This window comes from Hypanus sabinus, chromosome 19, assembly GCF_030144855.1.
Source record: "Hypanus sabinus isolate sHypSab1 chromosome 19, sHypSab1.hap1, whole genome shotgun sequence".
Taxonomy (NCBI): domain Eukaryota; kingdom Metazoa; phylum Chordata; class Chondrichthyes; order Myliobatiformes; family Dasyatidae; genus Hypanus; species Hypanus sabinus.
Window position 1 is genome coordinate 25,539,103 of NC_082724.1, and position 23,828 is coordinate 25,562,930.

General features: G+C 38.0%; 1 protein-coding gene across 2 annotated transcripts in view; it reads right to left on the minus strand.

Annotated features, from left to right (window-relative positions):
• cfap20dc (CFAP20 domain containing) overlaps positions 1 to 23,828 on the minus strand; it is a 487,560-nt gene that overhangs the window by 106,463 nt on the left and 357,269 nt on the right. For both annotated transcript variants that reach the window (XM_059944236.1, XM_059944235.1), the window contains one exon: positions 2,481 to 2,569. In XM_059944236.1, coding sequence (XP_059800219.1) covers positions 2,481 to 2,569 — 89 coding nt within the window. The remainder of the gene's footprint in view (positions 1 to 2,480; positions 2,570 to 23,828) is intronic.

Genomic DNA, 23,828 nt, shown 5'->3' on the forward strand with positions numbered 1-23,828 from the left:
ACATAGATAATGCAGAAACACTCTGTTGCTGTTAATTGCAACCACCTCCTATATAATCAAATCAATTAAGTAGTGTAATTGACTAACCATGATATTTTCCAAATCACTTGGTTTGCAAAAGAGCATTGTGTTTGGCACTTTTAAATCAATATAGATCTCCTATATACTTGTTATACAACACTATAAATATATGAAAGTATAAAACGATTACACTTACTGTTTCATCTTGTACTATTAAATAGTCCCAAATGCACAAAAATACATGTTATTTTAATCAACATCTACTCTAATATTTAACTTAATTGGCATTTTAGCCATAGTGGCCTAATTCATTGCAGCTGGATGTAACAGCAGGTGGAATACTTGGACCTGCAGTAATTATCATAAACTTTACATAAGCATCACCACAAGCATGTAATGAGGTTAGTGAACACAGGATGATTTCAGTAACAGAGATCAAAGTTCCAAACATTTTATACCTTACCAGTTATATTATAGACTTACATTTGCTATTTATGTGCTGAACGCGCAGCTTTAACGGTTACAGAGATCACTCATAATGGTGTTGGGAAGAAAAAGTATTAAATATTAAACAAACATTTGCAAAAAGACCGAGGCATTTTTCCCCAGGCAAGCTAATATTATGATTGTTGCCAACTAGATCTATAAAGAACAGCTCCTCTTCATGCCAAATATTTGAACATTTTTCATTCCTCAGTATTAAGTTAAGAATGAGCAAATTCTTTGTGATATTAACAGATAATGCTAATGTCAATTGCAGATTTAGAATCACTTCGCAGAAAATCCCTGCAACTAATAATAATCTTGATTTGGTAAAGCCTGCTTCACCTGATGTTGTGGACATAGGATATGTGAATTAGGTGCAGGAGTATAAAGCTCAGCACCTTAAGCCTGCTCCCACACTTAATGAGGTCACAGCTGTTCTAACTGAAACCTTAACTCTGCATTCCTACAACTCCACCATAACATCTCATCCTATTGCTGATCAAAAATCTATTTCCAACTTTGAAATATTCAAAGATCTTCTTCCTCTACTCTTGGTGGTGTTCTGAAGACTTGCAACCTAAGACGAAAATGTTGCTCTTTCTCTGCCTCTTAATTTTAGAGTGTGATCTTCAACTCAGGATTTCTCCCTGTAATGTCCCTATCTTATCTATGTATGTATTTATTTAGCGATACAGCAGAGCGTAGGCCCTTCCAGCCCTTTGAGCTGTGCTGCCCCCAGCAACCCCTGACAACCTTGATTTAACCTTAACCTATTCTTGGGACAATATACAATGGCAATTAACCTACCCAGTACATCTTGTACTGTGGGAGAAAACTGGAGCATCTGGGAGAAATCCACACGTTCCACAGGGAGTACATACAGACTCCATACAGATGATGTAGGAATTAAACTCCTAACTCTGATCTGTAATAGTATTGCACTAACCGCTGGGCTACCACGGTGCTCTTTACATTTCACCATCTTTAGATCCTTCAGGGGTAACTTCTGGCTCTGTTCCTCACCTCTGGTGGTTGTTGCAATCACAAACTATTTAAGCTTCTCAGTAACATCAACAAATCAAAATTGCTGGACTGGGAATGGGGTAATGCAGAGGGGGGAGGGGTAGAGAAGGAAGGAATTTCTTTATACTTTAGGAAATCACAAATTTCACCATGACTCCTAACTTAAATAACATTTTAACAACAATTTCCAGCACGTGGAGATATTTAATGAAGTGCTTATGTATTTTTTCTCTGAGAGTGTCCTAAACTTACAGAACTCCAATATAAATGTTAGCTTCAGTAAAGATGCAGTGGATAAATGCAAACAAAAGATCAAACTACATATTTTTGTACATTTGCTATGTGATTAAAAATGTGATGGTGACAAGATGTTGGAAAAAAAATTGATAAATATAAAATTTGTAGTCAATCCTAAAGTTAAAAGCACAATGAAAATAACTGTAAATAGTAAGCTCCTCACAAAGGACAGAAAAGGAATTACACAATTTTCAATTCCGATAAAAGGTCATCATTCCGAGACATTAACTCATATTCTCTCTCTCTACAGATGCAGTAGAATCTACGGAATATCTTCAGCATTATCTGTTTTGACTTCAGATTTAAAGTATCTGCAGCAATTTGCTTTTCAATATGAGCAAATAATTAGCAAAAGCAAAGAGGAATTTCAAGGGAGCAATTTAACAAAGTGAAAAAGAAATGTTACATGGCTGAAACTGCAACGTCATGACATCAGAAACGCACTTAACGAACCTGATGTTTTGTAGATTTCCTCAGGGATAAATTGCACATTCATGAAGTGGATTTAGAATACTAACTGAAGGATACCAATGTACATTGTGGTAGCAGTGTAGGAATAATTGACACATCAGCATGAATGCAGCAACACATTAAGATGAAGCTTTGATAGTACTAATGAAAATTTGAAATGTACAGACATTATCTGAACTTACCGTGGATTTGAAAGAAGAAGAGGATTCATTTTTTTCTGAGACAGAGTCAAAAGCATTTCATTCTGGTAGTGATGGCCTTGATTGACAGGCTGTAAAAGACAGGAACATTTGTGAGGTAATGACATGTAAAGATTCTTTTAAACTGATACTTTTTTTAATCAAGCAACGAAAGTCTGGAGACAGATACTCCTAAAGGACTTATGAAATATAAAAGAATGAATATAAAATTCTATCCTTTGTCCTGGGCTGAGTTATAGCGAGATGAGTTTATTCAATTTCTAATTGCACAATCTCTCTGGTGGCTGGAAGTGGGAAGCTCATTATCTTTCAAATGAAATTAGTTACTGCAGTTGCTTCACAGGCATTTAGAGCAACAAAATTCTGCAAAAGTTTATTAAAAGGGAATAAAAACATTGTTATCAATTACAATAGAAAAATAAGGGAATGAGAAGACAAAAACTTACCACAACTACATATTGCAAAATTGAGCTTTTCACAAAGACTTTTAGCTAAAGACATGATGATCAAATGAAAAAGGCAAATCCTTCTGTCCAGAAAACTTGAAACAAGATATTTGTCTAGAGTTCAGCTAAATGAATATTAATCATCACATAAGAAATGTGTTATATTAGATTTTGTAAAACACTGGATGAATGTCTGTAAGGTCAGAATGACAATTTAGCTCTTTCTGAACTCTTAGAATGTGCGTTCTGTATGTCTATCAAGTGTTTTGATAGTTGACAATATGATTTTGTAAGTCCAAAGGATTGTTGTGTCCTAAGCATTGGTAGACTAATGGATGAGGAGTGACCTTTACAATGTCTAAATGATTTATGAGGGTATGCTGAAAACTATGTTAATGGACACAGGATATGTTCAAAAGAAAGACAGGCCGTGATGAGACAAAAGAGCAAGGAGTTTATTTGTCTCTGCCTTGTTAAGCCTGTGAATATATTGGGGTGTCTTTTCTGATTTTGTTGGGCCAGAAATCATGATCTAGGACTTAGAAGTAGTTTCAAAAGTGAGTCAGAATTTGGAGTGCTCCTGACAACAGCAATGATGAAGTGGTGAATAAGAATCACAAGCCCTGAAATTTTTGTCTGTTGCAGAAGTCTTTCTTGAAATATTTGTGACTTGCTATGTAATATTTGGTGCACTTCACTTGTTGTGCTTGTACGCTTATTACCACTCTCCTGGACACTCAAATAGTTTCAGTCTGATTAACTCAGCCTATTACAGGAAGGTATTTGTTCACTGTATTTATTGGCAAACCAATAATCCAATATAAATGTTGTGATTGCTAGATCATGTCAGACATAATATTCTTTGATGACTGGCTCACCTTAGCTCATCAAAAATTTCCCAATATCAATGTGACACAAGTCAGTAGAGCAAGGGGATATATTGATGCACATTTCTGGTGAAGTATTGAAATAACATTTGCTACCTATACATTGTAGAGTAGCAAATCACAACTGTATCTATCACAATGCTTTCCTACACTTACAATTTCCACCACATAGGACAAATGCAAAAAGGATATTGCAAAGCAATAACCTCAAAGCTACTCTGAGTCATACAATAAACTCACTTGAACGTTTTTCGCTGTTTCTTCAATGTCAATGGGTCAGAAGACTGGAATTATATGTCTGACACAATTGTGAGAGTACTGTCATCACATGGACAGCAGTGATTTAAGAAGAAACTAAATGGAAATGCACCGTAAATGGTAACATTGCCAATGAAGCCCACAGTGCAAGGGAGAAATGTATGTCTGTATCCTAAAATGAAAAGGGCAGCTTATATTATATTTCCATGTATAGAACATATATGAACATTTCTTCACACAAATGAAAATATTAATTAACATCTCAGACTTAGTAAATCCTTCAACAACTATATTATTTGTAACAAAATATCCATGTTCTCTTCCCTATCAATGTTTAATATTTCATATCAATTACAGTTCCAATTCACCCTTTTAATCAATTCTTTTGAAATAACAATCAGAAATGTAAAATTCTTCACTAAAATTCAGCACAAAATAGAATCATATGGATAGTCCATTGTTAAATCACAGATTTAAAAAGAAATGCTGCAGTTACTTTATAATTGACGTGCAGTTCATTTGCACATATGAAAGGTCTCTACTAGACTCTAGGAGGAGCTGTAACCTTATTTTTACATTCAGAGTGCTGCCATAGTTATATTATTGAATCTTTCTGAAATCTTAAATTTCTGATCATGCATGAAATGACTGCGGTCAGATAAGCCACAAATTACATGACTGGCCATTACAAAAGCTCTATTCCTCATACATAAGTTAATAAGTGACATTTATCCTGTAATTCACTACTACAAAAATATCTGAAAGGAACAAAAGTGAGGTCACCTTGTTAAATTTCAAAACATTTGCTTTGTCATTGATAATATAGCATTTCAATATAATATCAGATGCTTACATTTAAACAAAATAATATTGCTTTGTTCTACTGTCCCAGGTAATGCCCACTTATTTTTGGTATGAAACTGAACCAAAAAAAAATATTAGCAACATGCAGAAATAACCAAGAGAGGGTTAATCTGCAGTATACCTGTTGTAGAGCACCTTCCACCTCCTTTGAAGGAGAGGTATAATAGTAAAATTTAAGAGGCATGATAAACAGACAGAGAATGGAGAGATTTAAACCATTAGCAATGGCCGATGCCGTTGTTGCAAATCGGTTTCGTAGTCGGCAGAGACATCTTGGGCAGAAGTGCCTGTTCCTACGCTGTACTCTTCTATGCTCTAACATCACAAAAAGGGGTTACAATCCGAGTCAATTATGCACTGACTGAGTTTGCTAGGCACAGTACACAGTGTATTTGAGTTACTAACTTGGTGACGTTAAAATGCAGGACTTCACCTTGCTAGGAATAAGAGAAAGGTGGAATATAATTTTCATGGTGACAAATTGGGAAATTCATTTGTCAAAAGAACTGCTTGTCCTGGGACACCCGTCATTGACAGTAAACATGCAGGTGCACTGAGTGATAAGAAGGAAAATAGTTTGTTGCCCTTTAGTGTAAGATGTTTTGAGAACAGGTGCAAAAAATTTAAAAGCCCATGATGATACTATACCAAGGTACAGTGGGTCATTTTTGGAGTTCTTTTCCTAGGAAAGGATATGATTGGCATGGGAGCATGCAGCAAAGCTTCACCAGACTAAATGCTGAGATGATGGGATGATGGAACTGTGGTAGAAGAAGAGACTGAGTCAACTAATCTGCATTAGGTTAAGTTTAGAAGAATGAGGAAGATACCATATATAATTCTGACAAGGGTAGACAGACTAGGTTCAGGCAGGCTGTTTTCCCTGACTGAAGTATCGAGAACCAGCCTCAGGAAATTGAGTATTAACAATCAAATTTTCTGATCAGATTGACATTTATTAAGCCAACTGATGAACTCTTTGTGAAATAAAACACTTACAGTAAACACTGGACTGAATCATGTTATAGCTTGCCACAGTTCTAAGGAGAATCACTGGTCACTATAGTGAATACATCCAGATGTCCATGCTTGCATACTGTTGTGTTGCTATCACATTAATATTGAGCAGAGTCTAGACCTGTATTTCCTTTGGAATTTTGAGATGTTCTCAAATGATGCTTCAAGGTCACCCAACATCTCAGACAAATGGATGGAGCAGAGAGAAGAAATATCAATAAACATGTCCCTGAAAACTGCCACTTGTAGGAAAATAACTCGCACATTAAAACTGTCTCCTTCCATTCAAGTCAACATTGACAAGTTTAACATTCTCACCAGGCCTGTCTTACACGTCTGTGGGATGGCAAGGCAAACTACACAGCCTTTTAAATTTTCTGCTGACAGCTACATATTTTTTAGTTGCAGTGAAGAGTAATTACTCAATCCTACTCAATAAAATCACCAAACTAAAACAAAATAGTATCCTGCTTTCAAAGGAATAATTTGAAAAAGAATATTTAGTTTTAAAATCATATTTATCAAATCAGACTAAAGATTCTGTTATACAGAAAATTTAACAGGTATAACGGCAAGGTAGCCATAACTTGAACTTAACTCTGTAATTTTTTTCTTCACGTGACTTATTATAATCATTATCACTAAAGAAAAATTGTGCAGTAAATCCAGTTCATCCAAAATATATTTGTTCCTTGTGTGCTTCAAATGTGCACTATAATCTAATTCTTTATCCTACATTTTCCTTTAAAATTTCTAAAGATTCTGTCAATAGCATTCATATGAATGTAAAAAATGTCAATGGGACAAACTTGAATGTGCTTTATTGAGTTCTATTCAAACCACTGTTTGTAAGGAGTTTGTACGTTCTTCCATCGACCATGTGAGTTCCTCTGGGTGCTCTGGTTTCCTCTCTAAAGACATACTGGTTAATAGATTAATTGGTCAATGTAAATTGGCCCAAGTTTATTCGGGGATGATAGGTGGCGTGACACAAAGGGCTGGAAGGGCCTGTCTTACGCTGAATTTCAATAAATAAATTTATTTATTTTTGTGGCCATGTCACTTTTACATTGGAAAAACAAATGGCAACAAGGAGACCTACAGAATTGAGAATGGTGGGCTGATGAGTGGTCTGCAACAATAACCTTGCACTCAATGTCAGCAAGACCAAAGAATTAACTGTGGAATTCAGGAAGGGGTACTCAGGAGACATGCACCAGTCCTCATTTGGGAGTCAGCAGTGGAAAAGGTGACACTATCTCAGAGGATTATCTGGGCCCAATACACCGATGCAACTATGATGAAAGCCTACCAGCGACTTTACTTCATTAGGAGTTTGAGAAATTTGGTCTGTCACCAAAGACTCTTGCAAATTTCTATAGTTATATGGTGGACAGCATTCTAACTGGCTGCATCACAACCTGGTACAGCATTGCAAGAGGCTGTAGAGAGTTTTAGACTCAGCCATCTACATCATGGGCACAACCTTCCTCACCATCAAGGTCATCTTCAAGAGGTGGTGCCTCATCACTAAGGATCAGCATCAGCATCCAGAGCATGTCCTCTTTTCATTACTACCATCAGGGAGGAGGTTCAGGAGACTGAAGGCCCACACTCAATAATTCAGGAACAGCTTCTTCCCCTTCACTATCAGATTTCTGAATAGTTCATAAATCCATGAACATTACCTCATTATTCCTTTTATACTGTGGCCACAAAACAACAAATTTCATGTCATTTAAGACGGTGATAATAAACCTGATTCTGAAAAGCTATCACCCTGCATCAGCATCTTGACAAATTTTAGTTTGGAATTTTTTGGAATTAATGTGCATCTGTCAATTTACAAATTGCAAATAACTGACTGATGTATCTGATTCTGAATATGTTCATTAGAGAACTGCACAACAATGTTCCCATATCTGTGCTGATCTTTTTGTCAATAATTAGGAATGAATTCTTTTGCATCTTTCCTACTTAAGTGTTTGAGGAAGATGTTTCCCCTGGAGATTTGCAGTACATTGTAGGATTATATTAAAACAGGAATATGATTTTTTTGCCACTACCTGAACAAGCAGAAAGAGGTTTGATTAAACATCTCATTTTGATATATGGCACTCTAACCAAGCAATCTTTCCACAGTATTACAGTTAAATATCACACTCTGTTATGCGTTTGAGTCCTGTGATGTAGTGGGGGAAATGGCCAATGAATAAGCAAGCTGCCATTTTGTGATCCTGCAATGGGTAACATTTTCCACTTACTTCAGAGGATTAATTCATTTTCTCAAACTAAACTGATTTGTCCATCCAAGTTAAGACTAGCAAAAAAAAACAAAAACAGGGAAATAAAACTACAGGCCTTCAGCTATTATAGTGAATTGACCAAGTGTCAGAAAAAAAAGCTTGTCTAATACTGCCAGCCAGCACTGACAAGTTTTAATGTAGTATCTTCCTTTCAAGTTACATGTCATTCTCTCCTGCAGTACTTTTTTTTGAAATGAGATGTTTCAATTTATGGATGTCTCCATAAATAGTACAGTGATTTTAGTCAAAGATGTGACTGTCTGGCTTGTTTTTGACTTGAATTGAATTGAATTGATTTTATTTCTTACATCCTTCACATACTTGAGGAGTAAAAATTGTCTCCATCTAAATGTGCAATCTGCAACCATAGTAATTTATAATAAATAGAACAGTCAATGTAATATAGAGTACACTCAAATCAGCGTGAGTTCATCAGTCTGATGGCCTGCTGGAAGAAGCTGTCCCGGAGCCTGTTGGTCCTGGCTTTTATGCTGCTTCCTGGATGGTAGCAGCTGGAATAGATTGTGGTTTGGGTCCCCAGTGATCCTTTGGGTCCTTTTTACACACCTGTCTTTGTAAATGTCCTGAATCATGGAAAGTTCACAACTGCTGATGCACTGGGCTGTCCGCACCACTCTCTGCAGAATCCTATGATTAAGTACAGTTTCCATACCAGGCAGTGATGCAGCCAGTCAGGATGCTCTCAACTGTGCCCCTTGTAGAAAGTTCTTAGGATTTGGGGGCCCATACCAAGCTTCCTCAACCATCTGAGGTTGTTGTGCCTTTTTCACTACACAGCTGGTGTGTACAGACCACTTGAGGTCCTTGGAGATGCGGATGCCAAGGAATTTGAAGCTGCTTTGAAGCATATATTTGAAACATAGGCTGCTTACACAATCAAGAATAGGACTAGGTCTTTCAGTCCTAAATAGTCTACACCTTACTTTGAATCTATGGCATATAGTTTCAGCCTGGGAAATCATCCATCCTCTCAATCTTTCTGAAGAATTTTGTATGTTTCAGTGAGGTTACCTCTGATTCGTCTGAGCTTGGGGAAAAGAGGATTTACTGTTTCAGCTCCCATCATATGATAGATATAAAATCCCAGAAGACAAACTGGTGAAACACTGCTATTTTCCTTCTACAGTAAGTGTATCCTTTTTTTTAAGATAAGAAGACCAAAATTCTACATAATACTGCAGAGACTGTATCACCACATTTAGTGTTTGTGTGTCAGGTGAGTAGCATGCGTTCAAGTTCATAGATTCTTCATAGGATGACATTAATAATTTGACATACTGTAGTATTTGTATTATCTTCTGAAATATTATAAACAGTGTTAATCCACCACATGTTAGATGTTTATCAAGTGCCCTGCTCACACTAAACTCCCAGCACTTGCTTCATCTGTTAATGTTTTCAAGCCAGATGAAAAGAATCTATGGTAGTTGCTGCATGTGGCAAACCACAAATGTTGGAGGATTTTAAAGGATAAGACTCAGAAAATCCAAACACTATTTTCTGTTCAAGGAGGCTTATTACTATGTTGTTTCCTACTGCAATGAGCTGCCATAAGAAGTGGTAGATATTGTGCCTGTGCAACTACAGTATGTATCAATTAAATAAAAGCATGCACACAGGAGATGGCTTAAAGCAGTGTATTCACATTGTAGTGACAGCGAGAGACAATAGGTCAATGTACATAGGTAAGTTATCAAGGTGCTAAGCGGAGTCATTGCTCTAAAAGAAATAGATCCATATATTACACTTCCTACCCCTTTAGATTAATGCAACATAAAACTATATATATACATAACATTCTATTTCCCTTTCATAAAACATTTACTAAATAAATACGCTTTGACAATAACAATCCATAACTAACTTCACTGAGTGGCATTCTGTTTCTTTCAGGATAGCACCTCTGGACTGGTAGAGTGACATCAGGTTTAGCAGGTGTCTTGTCAAAGACAATGTTTTCGGTTGCCGGTGTCATGTTGCTGTCAGTGACACAATCATCACTGAGAGGTAAGTCCGGTGGCTGTATTGCGTCCATCTTGTTGGATGCAATTGATTCAGGTGTGTTCTTCAGTTGAGCATGCAGTATCTGGTCCACATGATGCCTCCATGTATGATCTCCAACATCCACTGTGCACATCAGTGGTCCAGTATTTGTAGCTATACTACTGGGTGTCCACTTGTTTTCTTGGTAATCACATGCTAGGACTTCCTGTCCAGCCTTGAAGCTCTTTGCTGATTCACTTAGCAAATGGCTGAACTGTTTATTCTACACTCCCCTCCACAGATCAGGCTTCAGGAGGTCTATGCAAGATCTCAGACTTCTACTCATGAACAGTATTGTAGGTGTTTGATTTGTCATCACATGAACAGAGCTCCAATACACAAAAAGGAAGTTGTGCTGCAGAGAAACGTCCTCCTAGTCCATAGCTTTATAGACAATACACAATAGACAATAGGTGCAGCTGTAGACCATTCGGCCCCTCGAGTCTGCACCGCCAATCTGAGATCATGGCTGATCATTCACTATCAATACCCAGTCCCTGCCTTGTCCCCATATCCCTTGATTCCCCTATCCATCAGTTAGCTATCTAGCTCCTTCTTGAAAGCATCCAGAGAACTGGCCTCCACCGTCTTCCGAGGCAGTGCATTCCACACCTCCACAACTCTCTGGGTGAAGAAGTTTTTCCTCAACTCTGTTTTAAATAACTGACCTCTTATTCTCAATCTATGCCCTCTGGTAATGGACTTTTTGAATGTTTGGATGAACCTTTCAGCTACCCCATTCATTAATGGGTGGTGAGGAGCTGACTTGAAGTGTCTGATGACATTTTTCTTCATGAATGAATTCTTCTGAGGCGTATTGTGGTCCAGTGTCACTCACTATTTGTTCAGGTAAGCTGTTTCTGGTGAAGATAGCCCTCAGAGTGGAAAAAGTCTTTTCTGAAGTGGTCGACATCATTGGTATGACCTCTGGCCACTTTGAATGAGCATCCACAGCATTCAGAAACATGGGAGTCCATGAGTGGCCCAGAAAAGTCAATATATACTCTTTGCCATGGTGATGATGGCCACTTCCATGCTGCTCGTGGGAGTGTATTTTGAACTTTATGGCATTCTGAATAGCTTTTGATCAAGTCTTCAATTTGTCTATTTCCAGCCAATACAATATAGTTCAACCCTCTTGATATATGATTCCCAGCTTTTGTCAGCATTGTCAAATTTGTCAATTTTCCTCACTAAAGCCACTGTGGTGTCCTTTTCACTTTACCTTTGTTAGTTGTGTGCTTTTCACTGTGTACTGTGCATTGTTACTCCCACATCCCTTTGTTAGCGCCCATGATGGCTTTCTCCATGCTGTTTGGCTCTCTCCTCTCACCGTCTTGACCTGCAATTGTCCCATGACTGTCGATGCTGTTGGTGATATTTGCTAACTTTGGGGTTCATACTCATCGCCAATTTGTTGTGTCTGTGCAACTACATAGCAATTAAATAAAAACATGCACACAGCAGATGGCTTAAAGTGGTGTATTTGCATTGCAGCGAGAGCGAGAGATGACAGAGCAATAGGCATGCGTAGACAACAGATCAATGTTCATAGGTAAGTTATCAGTCCTTACATAGTGCTAAGGGGAGTCATTGCCCTAATAGATCCATACATTACAGTAGAGGTGGGGTCAATTGCAATATTTAAAAGATTTTTATATTGCTACAGGAATAGGAAAGGTTTATAAGGATGTGGGTCAAACAGTTGCACTTGGAGTCACTCAGGTAGGCAACTTGATCAACATGGACAAGTTGGACAGAAGGTCCTATTTTTGTGCCATATAATTCTGTAACTCTCTAATTCAATGCAGATCTGAGAGAGAAATATTCATAGTTTGCCCTGTATTGAGCAAAAAAGCAATGCCATCTTGTCTTTCTCCTTCATTTGACAGTCCTGCCACCCCAGGTACCAAATGGATTAAATTTTGCTGCATTTATTCTAGAGCATCTTATCCTTTCTTAGGAAAACTGTACATAATATTCATGCAGTGGTCTCATCAAAACCATTTAGTTTTTGATAACAATATTTTAAAAAAGTGTTTTTAATCACTAATGATAATTATCATTATATTTTGCAAGGATTATAGCGCAAGTGGAATCACATGATGCCACATAAGGAACTCTCATGCTCACAAGCTCTTCTCTCTGAGCTAATGCTTTTATTATTGAAATTACCATTTAGCTTGAAATTGATTTCCCTTAAGATGATCTTTTTGTATGATTAAAAAAAGCTAGTTTTTGTTATCTCCTATATCAGTGGGAAATTTCAAATTATTAAAAATGAACAGCTTCTCCTGAGCAAACTACTTTGGGTCATCTATTATTAACAAGACAGAAAAGGAAACAAATACTGCACAGGTTGAGCTTCAAATTGCTTCATGCAGATAAAGCTTCTGTTGAATAGGCAGAATTCTTCAATGGGTACAAATTGCACCAATCTCAAGATTAAGGTTTTAAGGTTTATGTCATCTATACTTTAGAGTATAAGCTTGTGAAATTCTTCCCAAGTTTTCCAATTTTGTTTACTTTATGCTGCAAATATTTATAAATTGTGCTCATCTTCCAAGAGATGGAAAATGACTTCAACAACATAAGATAAAATGGCCATGACAGAAACCTTACATTATTTACAACACTAAAAATAGGTACTTCAAACCAAGTGCTAGAAGATGAGATTTGGACACATGGGTGCTCATTGCTCAGTGGGCACATGACTCAACAATCTACCCACAATTCCCAAACTTAGCTTCCCCCTATTGTTAACTATCAATTAGCTATGATAGAAAAATAAAAGTGAAAGTAAAATAAATACTTCAAAGAATCGAGATTCAAAGTGCTTTTATTATCAAAGGATGTACAAATTATACAACCTTGTGAGTTGTTTGCTAACAGGAACACAAATAACACAATATAAATAAAGAGCAACCCTCAGTGCCCACAGAAAAACAGCAAAAAAAAACAAATCATGCAAACAATAGAAGCAAGCAACTTCAGCATTTGAACCAAATTGAGTCCTCAGATCCAAATCCATGGAGCAGCCTGGAGTAGTCCCAAAGCCTTGGTATTCAGTTCATCATATTGGCAGGACAAATAAAGCACAGCAGTTTGGGGGAGTCTCACAGCCTTAGCGTTGTGCAGAGAGGAGCCCCCAGACTATCTGGGCCTGTGTTTAAATGATCCAAATCTCACACTGGGACCTGGCCCCACTGTGGTGAATCGCTGCAGGACTGGAACGTGCAACCCAGTGACTTGCTTCTGACCTAGATTTTGCTGCCGGAGAAGCCATTCATGATCTCTCCAATTCGGCTCGGCTCCCAGAGTGATCAAATACTTTGAACAACATTTAATGGTTCCAGCATTTGATATTGAATGGAAACAACAACTGTATACCCTTGTGATCCCTTTGTGCCTTCAGGTGGTTGCCTGTCCTAATGATCCTCCATGGGATAACCCATACGATGGCAGTGCAGCTAGTGGAGGGCTGCTGACACTCGGTGAGGGTGACAGCATTCCATCACAGAGGACAACCTCAAGTAATTCTGTCCTGGAACACTAGACTTTGTACTATTTCACCTTGGTATAGGCTGCCACAACCTAGACCAGAGATTGACAGGTAATTGCAAGGCTATTGCTGGAGTGACAATGATAGGTTGATTAGATCTGCCATGTTCAGAGAGGCAGGAGATATGTGTTCATTGCAACTATACCTTCTCCTTGAAGGAATGCTTCAGCAGTTATAGTTATATGTGAGAGGACAAACTGCTGTGTTGCTGTGACCCCCCCCCCCCCACTTCAAGCTCCTTTAACAAAACAATGTGCAACTGCTTTGAAAGCAACTTGAAACTGCAAGTGGCTGTCTGAATTTCTGCTAAATTATCCAGCTATTGGGTAGTTTTAACCAATATTGCAATGGAAGTTGATGCAAATGTTATGATGAAGTTGCCCATTTTCTTCATGCTGAATAGCAGAGTATCCAAATTCTTTAAAACCTTACCAGAGTTGCAACCTGACTCCCTCACTTTCCCTTGGTGCTGCATGGAAGCTTTCTGGCAGACCTTTCACTGTCATTAGTTACTTGAGATTTCAATTGCTTTAGGGTTAGGGTTAGGATTAGCTTAGCTAACCTGTCTTAACTGTCTTAGCTGCATGTCACTTGGTTCCATTGAGACTTCCTGAAGATCAGAATTTCTGCATTTGATGTATTCTCCACTACCTTCCCAGTTGAAGAGATGTTATATACTTTTTACCTGGTGCTCAGTTTTACACCAGAGAAGCTCCACTCAATACAAGAGGTTCAATGGTCCTATGAGTAAAGCTAGATGCAGGAAAATGAATCACGGAGCCATAGGACATTCCAGCACACTGACAGGCCCTTCAGCCCATCTAGTCCATGTTAAACTATTGACCAACTTAGCCCATCAACCAGCACCTGGACCATAGCCCTCCATACCTGTCCCATCCATGTACCTATCCAAATATAAAGCATTTAATTGCATAATGGTGTTAATGCTTTGCAATAGTTCAACTGAGCTAAAAATGTTTTGTTGATAATTTTCATTTATGCTCAGTGTCCGAAGATTCTTACTTAAGTGTCCAACGATAATCAGCCAGCATTGATGGAGTCCAGTTGCCCTGATACCGTTTCTCCATGAGTGTAATGTCCTGGTGAAACCTTTCACTGTGCTTGTCACTGACAGTGCCGAGACTTGCAGGGACCAAGTCTAAATGTGAATGCAGAAAATGAATCCTTAGTGACATGTTGCACTTCATGGTTTTGTATGTTTGAACAATGTTGTCAACCAGCTGCATGTAGTTTGGTGCTCTGTAGTTGCCAAGAAAATATTCAACAACATCCTTGAATGCCTTCCATGTGATTTTCTTCGGTCCTACTGGAAGTTCTTCGAATTGCCTGTCATTGATGAGCTGTTTGATTTGTAGATCAACAAAAATGCCTTCCTTAACCTTGGCATCTGTTACTCTGACTTAAATTATGAATAACAAGTATTGGTGACTTAAAAAAAGTGGTGTGTGATAGGGAAATTTCATGGTGACTTCCATGATCAGCAGCCCAAAATCTATAAGATACACCCAAAGGTATTCAGGAAACAATATCTTTGTTGCACAGAGTAATCAGCCCCTGTCTATCAAATACTTATATATCTGGTCCTTTAGAATACCTTCGAATGGCTTATCCTTTACTGATGCCAGGCTCACCTGCCTATGGTTTCCTGGCTTATTCTTAGAGCCTTTCTTAAGCAATGGAATGACATGAGCTATCCTCCAGTCCTCCGCCACCTCACCCGTGGATAAGCATATTTTAAATATCTCTGCTACAGCTTGGCAATTTCAGCACTAATGCTTTACTTATTTTATTTTAAATCATTTGCTCATATTTTATTAATTAAACTCATATCTTCTCCTTCTTACTCTTAGCTTATAAACATTTTCATCACAATTTTATATCCTTTGACTATAGCAAGCACTGTAAAAAGCCTTTTACAGTCAATGAGTTGCCAAAGACTGTTAGGACATTTTGGTGATAAGGCTGCAAGATGTGCTGCCTGAGCCTGAAGCCAACTCTGATCTTCAACACTGCCCCATCTCACCAGATGACTGTCAGAAAGTAAACAGTCAGGGAGACAGTCCCTCCACAGCCAGAAAAAAGTGAAACACCCAGGGACTGTGGACAGCAAATCCAGATAGCAACCTGAAATATCAAGAACTAGACCAACTTCATTATATTAGAATCAAAATCAGGTTTAAGATCACAAGTAGTGCAAAAAGATCCAAATAAAGTAGTGAGGTAGTGTTCATGGGTTCGATGTCTTTTCAGAAATCAGATGGCAGAGGGGAAGAAGCTATTTCTGAACCATTGAGTGTGTGCCTTCAAGCTTCTGTACCTCTGTCCAGATGGTAGCAATGAGAAGAGGACATGTCCTGGGTGATGGAGTCCTTATTGATGGACACCACCTTTTTTGAGACATTACTCCTTGAAGATGTCCTGGATACCACAAGGTGCCCATGATGGAGCTAACTAATTTTATAACTCTCTGCAGCTTACTTCAATCCTATGCACAATTCCCACATCCCTCCCCATACCAGACAGTGATGTAGCCGGTTGAAATGCTCTCCATGGTACATCTGTAGAAATCTGTGAGTGTTTCTGGTGACATACCAAATCTCCTCAAACTCCTAATGAAATATAGCTGCTGTATTGCCTTCTTTATGGCTGCATTGATATATTGGGTCCAGGATAGGTCTTCAGAGATATTGACACCCAGGAATCTGAAATTGCTCACTCTCTCCACTGCTGATCCTTCTATGAGGGCTGGTGTGTGTTCCCTCGTTTTACCCTTTCTGAAGTCCACAATCAGTCTTTGGTCTTACTGAAACTGAATGCAAGGTTGTTGCTGTGACACCACTCAACTAGCTGGTATATCTCACTCCTGTATGCCCTCCAGTCACCATCTGAGTTTTGTGAACAATTTATAGATGGCATTTGAGCTGTGCCTAGTCACACCGTCATAGGTGTAAAGAGAATAGGGCAGTGGGCTAAGCACAAATCCCTGAGGTGCACCAGTATTGATTGTCAGTGAGGTGGAAATGTTATTTCCAATCTGCACAAGTTGTGGTCTTGGAAGTCAAGGATCAAGTTGCAGAAGAAGGTACAGAGGCCCAGGTTCTGGAACTTTCCCTTTTCAATCAGACCTGAGGGAATGATGGTGTTAAACGCCAAGCTGTAGTCAATACGCAGTGTTATGAATGTACCACAGCTCTGAGGGGCTGAAGGGGCGGGAGCAGCCCCCTCCTTCTGGAGAACCGCAAGATCACTATTAATTCGGGTCTCGGACCCAGGAAATGAGAGACAATGCAATGGTTTTGACCATTGTTCTTAGAGACATGATGTGATAGTTACGAAACATGAAACATGATGTGATAGCTACCTCAACCCAACCCATAAAACAGGCACCTTATCGTATGAATTCTGAAAAGAGCCAGCTAGTAGGAAAGGAGATTGAACATATGCTAGCTGCTGGGATAATCCGCGAATCCTCTTCCGCGTGGGCTTCTCCTTGAGTGGTTGTCCCAAAACCGGACGGTACCATAAGATTCTGTACCGATTACCAGACAGATGCTTGCATTGGGTGGATGATTGCATTGACCGAGTGGGGAAGGCGAGGTACATCACAAAAGTTGACTTGTTAAAGGGGTACTGGTGTGTTCCTTTAACGGACAGAGCTCGAGAGATTTCCGCCTTTGTCACCCCATCCGGGTTGTACGAGTACAACGTTATGCCATTTGGGATGAAAAATGCACCAGGAACATTTCAGTGGATTATAGACGCTGTGATAAAGGGGTTAACCCACACCAAGGCTTATCTTGGCGACGTGGTGGTTTGGAGTAACACCTGGGGGGAGGCTGTAGAAAATCTGTTTACCCAAATGTCGGCAGCCCACCTTACAGTAAACCTCGCCGAGAGTGAATTTGGTCATGCCACAATCACCTATTTGGGGTATGTGGTGGGAGAGGGACAGTTGGCTCCTGTGCAGGCGAAGGTACAGGCTATTTCTGAGGTTCCTGTACCCTACAATAAAAGGGCCCTGAGGAGGTTATTGGGCATGGTGGGATACCATCGGAAATTCTGTAAAAATTTCGCGGACATTGCGCTCCCCCTTACAAAACTCCTACGGAAGGAGGAAAAATTTGAGTGGGGTCACTCTTGTCAGAATGCTTTTGAAAAGTTAAAAGCCATATTGTGCCATCACCCGGTGTTAAAAGCACCCGATTTGTTAGCACCCTTCTCCTTGGCAACGGACGCCAGTGATGAAGCTGCAGGAGCGGTCCTCTTACAGCAAGCAGGGGATGGAGTGGAGCACCCGGTAGCATATTTCTCTCGGAAGTTCAATATACACCAGAGGAATTACTCTACCGTAGAAAATGAATTGTTGGCACTTGTGTTGGCGATACAACATTTCGAAGTGTACATTTGTCCAGCGCAAAAACCCCTAGTGGTCTATACCAATCACAACCCGTTGAAAAATAAAAACAGGAAGTTATTGAGCTGGAGTCTGATGCTGCAGGAATTCGATATTAAGATACAGCACATTAAGGGGAGTGATAATGTGCTAGCGGATTGTTTATCTAGATGCTGAACTAAATGTATAACTGTATGGCTCTGTAGTTAAAAGAAAAAGCTTGGGTATTGTGTTAGATTAAAAATCCTGTAAGACTCTGTACAACTCTGTTTTTAACCGCTGGTAAAAAACGTTTTTTTAAGAGGGGAGGTGTTATGAATGTACCACAGCTCTGAGGGGCCGAAGGGGCAGGAGCAGCCCCCTCCTTCCGGAGAATCGCAAGTTCACTATTAATTCGGGTCTCGGACCCAGGAAATGAGAGACAATGCAACGGTTTTGACCATTGTTCTTAGACACACCTGTGTGAATTGCAACAACCTGCTACTTGCCAGCTACCAGGGACATGGACACCCTCGGGCAATGTGGAGGTGGGGATTGCATCACCCTACTTTGATGGACATCTACAACTCTGCAAGTCAAGATAAAAGGGGACTGCAGGAGGCGGTACCCCAGCGACGCACCAGAAGGACACCATTACTCATCGCTCCCGTGCTAGCGGGAAGCCATTCAAAGCCACGTGCGTTCCGTTCTCCTTTGCCTGAGGAGCGGGTGGCTGATAACATCGAAAAGGACTTCGAACTGACAACGGGGAACCCACGTTCCCGATTCAACGGTTTGCGGCAAAAAGGAAGGGCAAGTTTCTTTTCTCACCACCAATCTCTTTCTCTCTCCGACATGTGAAACTCAGCGCCCCCCCACCCCCACAAAGGAAGAAAGCCTGCATGAACTCGAGAGACTTTTATATTTCCATCGGACAAATTATTACCCCTAGACAACGATAGAGCTTATTTCTTATTGATTATTACTATACCTGCGCTTTAGATTGAGTATTGACGACGTATACTATCTGAATGTTTGCATTAACCTTATTTTTGTGCCCCTTTATAAATAAAAAACTTTTGAAAATAGTGCCATCAGACTTCAACGGACCTCTCTATCTTTGCTGGTAAGTGACCCAGTTACGTGATACGTAACAGCAGCATCCTGACATTGGTACAATATAGTCCAAACTAAAGAATAGTGTAAGTTCCCTTCCCTATGACTAGCAAAGAAAGCCCTTACTTGCAAAATTATATGCAGATGGCCAGAGATTACATCCTATTAATAGATTAACGATCTATTACTTCACTTGTTTGAATAGCTAGATCAACCTGCTTTTGTTGGTTTCTATGGAACGAGTAAGTTGGGCAGAAATATACTCCCAAAATCTGTTTTTCATTGTATTTTCCATGTGTTCTTTCTTTGTCCCCTTTTCCTCTGTGACACAAGAGAAAAAAATCCTTGTGAAGCAGCTAAGCCCAAATTGTAGGTGGTGGGGTCAATAATTGTGAAAAGTGAGATTAAAGTAAAAGGGAAGAAGAGTACAGAAGTGGTTACAAATGCCTCCAGACAAAAAATTTCAAAAAGGTTAAGAATTTAACTTTCAGTAACATGGAGGCAAAATTGAAAAGGGTGGTGAATACAGGACTGAAAGTGTTATGTTTGAATGAACACAGAATGCAAAATAAGGTAGATAGTATAGTAGTGTAGTTAGAAATCGACAGGTATGACGATGAGGGCATCACTGAGTTGTGGCTGAAAGAATATCACAGTTGGGAGCTTAACATCTAACAATATGTGGTAGAGCCCATGTAGGAAAAGGCTATATTGAATTGGATGTTATGTAATGAACCAGATTTGATTAGGGAGCTTAAGGTAAAGGACCAATTAGGAGTCAGTGATCATAATATGATAGAATCCAACCTGCAGTTTGAGAAGAAGTAACAAAAATCAGATGTATCATTATTACAGTGGAATAAAGGGAGCTACAGAGATAGGAACGAGGAGCTCACCAAAGTTGATTGAAAGGGGACACTAGCAGATATCGTACAACAGTAATGGGTGGAGTTTCTGGGAACAATTCGGAAGCCACAGGATAAATTCATCCCAAAGTAGATGTAATCTAAAGGGAGGATGAGGCAACTGTGGCTTACAAGGGAAGTCAAAGAAAGCATAAAATCAAAAGAGAGGGCATGTAATATAGCACATATTTCAATTTTTATTGTTTCAGTTTTTATTGAGTTTCAATTTTTATCCTCTATTACATTTGTTCAACATGATATTATTTTGGATCCGAATGGTAGATTTTTGTTAATTACTGGGTTACTTTTTTAATAAGAAGTTTGCTATGGTTAATGTTTATACTCCAAACATGGATTATCCTGATTTCTTTAAGTCTTTATTTACTTCTGTACCTAATCTAAATGAATATATGTTAATAATGGGTGGTGACTTCAATTGTTGTTTAAATCCTTTGCTGGATAGATCTATATCCATTCAGACTTTACCAAATAAGTCAGGCACTTATATCAATTCTTTTTTGACTGATACTGGAATTTTCAATATTTGGAGATTTCGACATCCTAAGGACAAAGAGTTTTCATTTTTCTCACATGTCTATCATTCTTACACGAGAATTGCCTACTTTTTCATTGAATCTCATTTTATTCCATCTGTAATTGGTTGTAATTATGACGTAATAGCCATCTCTGATCATGCTCCAATGAAACTTTCTACTAATTTAATGGACACAGCTTCTAGTACTAAGCAATGGGGATTTGATTCTACCTTACTACAAGATCTGGATTTTATTAAATTTATGAAGGAACAGATTGATTTCTTCTTTTCAACTAATTCCATGGATGAAATTTCCTGCGGAACACTTTGGGACACTTTTAAAGCATATATACGTGGACAGATAATCTCCTTTTTTTTTGGTTTGAGAAAACGTATTAAGAAGGAAACTCTTTTATTGGTTGATAAGATTAAAGAAATTGACAAGAAATATTCAATTGCTCCTAGTAAGGAGCTTTACAAACAAAGGGTTGAGCTTCAAATGGAACACAGTTTATTACTTACATCTTGGATTGAAAATCAATTAATGAAAACCAGAAGTGATTTTTATGTACATAGTGATAAATCGGGTAAACTGTTAGCTAACCAATTGACGAATGCTTCGGTTAAACGTTAAATTATTAAGATTCGTCAACAGAATGGTGAACTGACAGTTAATCATGATGAGATAAACAAATCTTTTCAAGATTTTTATACCTCCCTGTATCATTCTGAATTTCCTCATGATCATAATATCATGCATGATTTTTTAGGGAAATTGAATTTTCCAAAATTATCATCAGAAGAACTTTTAATATTAGAAACTCCTATTACGGATGCAGAAATTAATGCAGAAAAAGATCTATGAATTCCGGGAAAGCACCAGGTCCAGATGGGTATACAGTGGAGTTTTATAAGTTTATTTCCTCTACTCTTTCTCCTCGGTTATGCAGGGTTTTTGAAGAAGCAATTAGACTAGGTAAACTACCACTATCTTTTTATAGAGCTTCCATTTCTTTAATATTGAAAAAAGATAAAGACCCTACTGACTGTGCATCCTATAGACCAATATCCCTATTGAATGTAGATTCCAAGATCTTTTCCAAGTTATTGGCGACCAGGCTGGAGAAGGTAGTACCTCAAATTATCTTGGAGGATCAAACTGGTTTTATTAAAAATCGCTATTCTTTTTTCAATATTAGGAGATTATTGAATATTGTTTATACTTCTTCACGCAGCACCACAGAATGTGTCATTTCATTAGATGCGGAGAAAGTAATTGATAGAGTTGAATGGCCATATTTATTTAATGTGCTTGAGAAGTTTAATTTTAGTCCGACATTTATATCCTGGATTAAATTGATATATCATACTCCAGTAGCCTCGGTTTTTACTAACAATCAAAGATCTCCCTTTTATTGTTTATTTCGGGGTACCAGGCAAGGCTGTCTTCTTAGTCCATTATTATTTGATATTGCTCTGGAACCTTTGGCAATTGCTATTAGAGAATCACTGAACATTTTTGGCATTACTCGCGGGATGGAAATACATAAGCTATTATTATACGCAGATGATTTGTTATTATACATTTCTGATCCTGAGAAATCCATTCCTGCAATTATATCATTATTGGTTCAGTTTAGTAATTTTTCCGGGTATAAATTGAATCTTAATAAGAGTGAATTGTTCCCCTTAAATAGACAGGTTCCAATTTATGGAAATTTACCTTTTAAATTAGTTAATGACTTTTTTTATATACTTAGGGATTAAAATTACAAAAAATCATAAGGAGTTATTCAAGGTTAATTTTTTACCCTTAATTGATCAGATTAAATGTTTGTTTACTAAATGGTCACCATTGTCTTTATCTCTGATAGGTCGGATTAATGCTATTAAGATGATTATTTTACCCAAGTTCTTATATATATTTCAAGCGGTACCAATTTTTATTCCAAAATCCTTTTTTGACAATGTTGATTCAAAAATTTCCTCATATATATGGCCGAATAAAAATCCTAGATTAGGTAAAAGATATTTACAGAAGTCAAAGAAGAAAGGTGGATTGGCATTGCCTAATTTTAGATTTTATTATTGGGCAATTAATATTCGATATTTGAATTGTTGGTTAAGGGATTTGGATTTATCTCCTAGCCCTCATTGGGTAAATCTGGAAACTAAATCTGTACAAGGATTTTCATTGGGTTCTATTTATAGGGACTTCTCTTCCCTTTGTTCTTTCTAAATTGCATAAACGAATTGACAATCCGATAGTTAAACATACTTTACGTATATGGTTTCAATTTCGGAAATTTTTTTGTTGAATCAATTTGTTTTAGCAATTCTTATTGTATCCAATTTCTTTTTTCATCCCTCTATTATGGACCAAGCTTATTCAGCTTGGAAGACTGAAGGTATACTACGATTTTCTGATTTATTTTTGGAGAATTGTTTTATGTCTTTTGAACAATTATCTAATAAATATAATTTGCCTAGGTCTCATTTTTTTTATATATTTACAGATTAGAAATTTTTTAAACACTGTACTTCCTACCTTTCCAAATCTTGTTTCTTTGGGTATTTTAGAGAAATTGTTAGAACTAAATGCTTTTCAGAAAGGTGTAATATCAAATATTTACAATATAATTATGAAAATATGTTCAGAGGCCTTTTATAAGATTAAAAATGATTGGGAAAGAGAACTTAACTTTACTATCCCTATTGAGAATTAGGATAAAATTCTTCAATTAGTTAATTTATCCTTTATATGTGCTAAACATTCATTGATACAGTTTAAAGTTGTGCACAGGGCTCATACGTCCAAGGATAAATTGGCTTGTTTTTATTCCCATATAATTCCTATATGTGACAGATGTCATTCTGAGATAGCTTCTTTAACTCATATGTTTTGGTCATGTCCACTTTTGAAAAAATATTGGAAAGGCATTTTCAATATTATTTCCATGGTATTGAACATTGATTT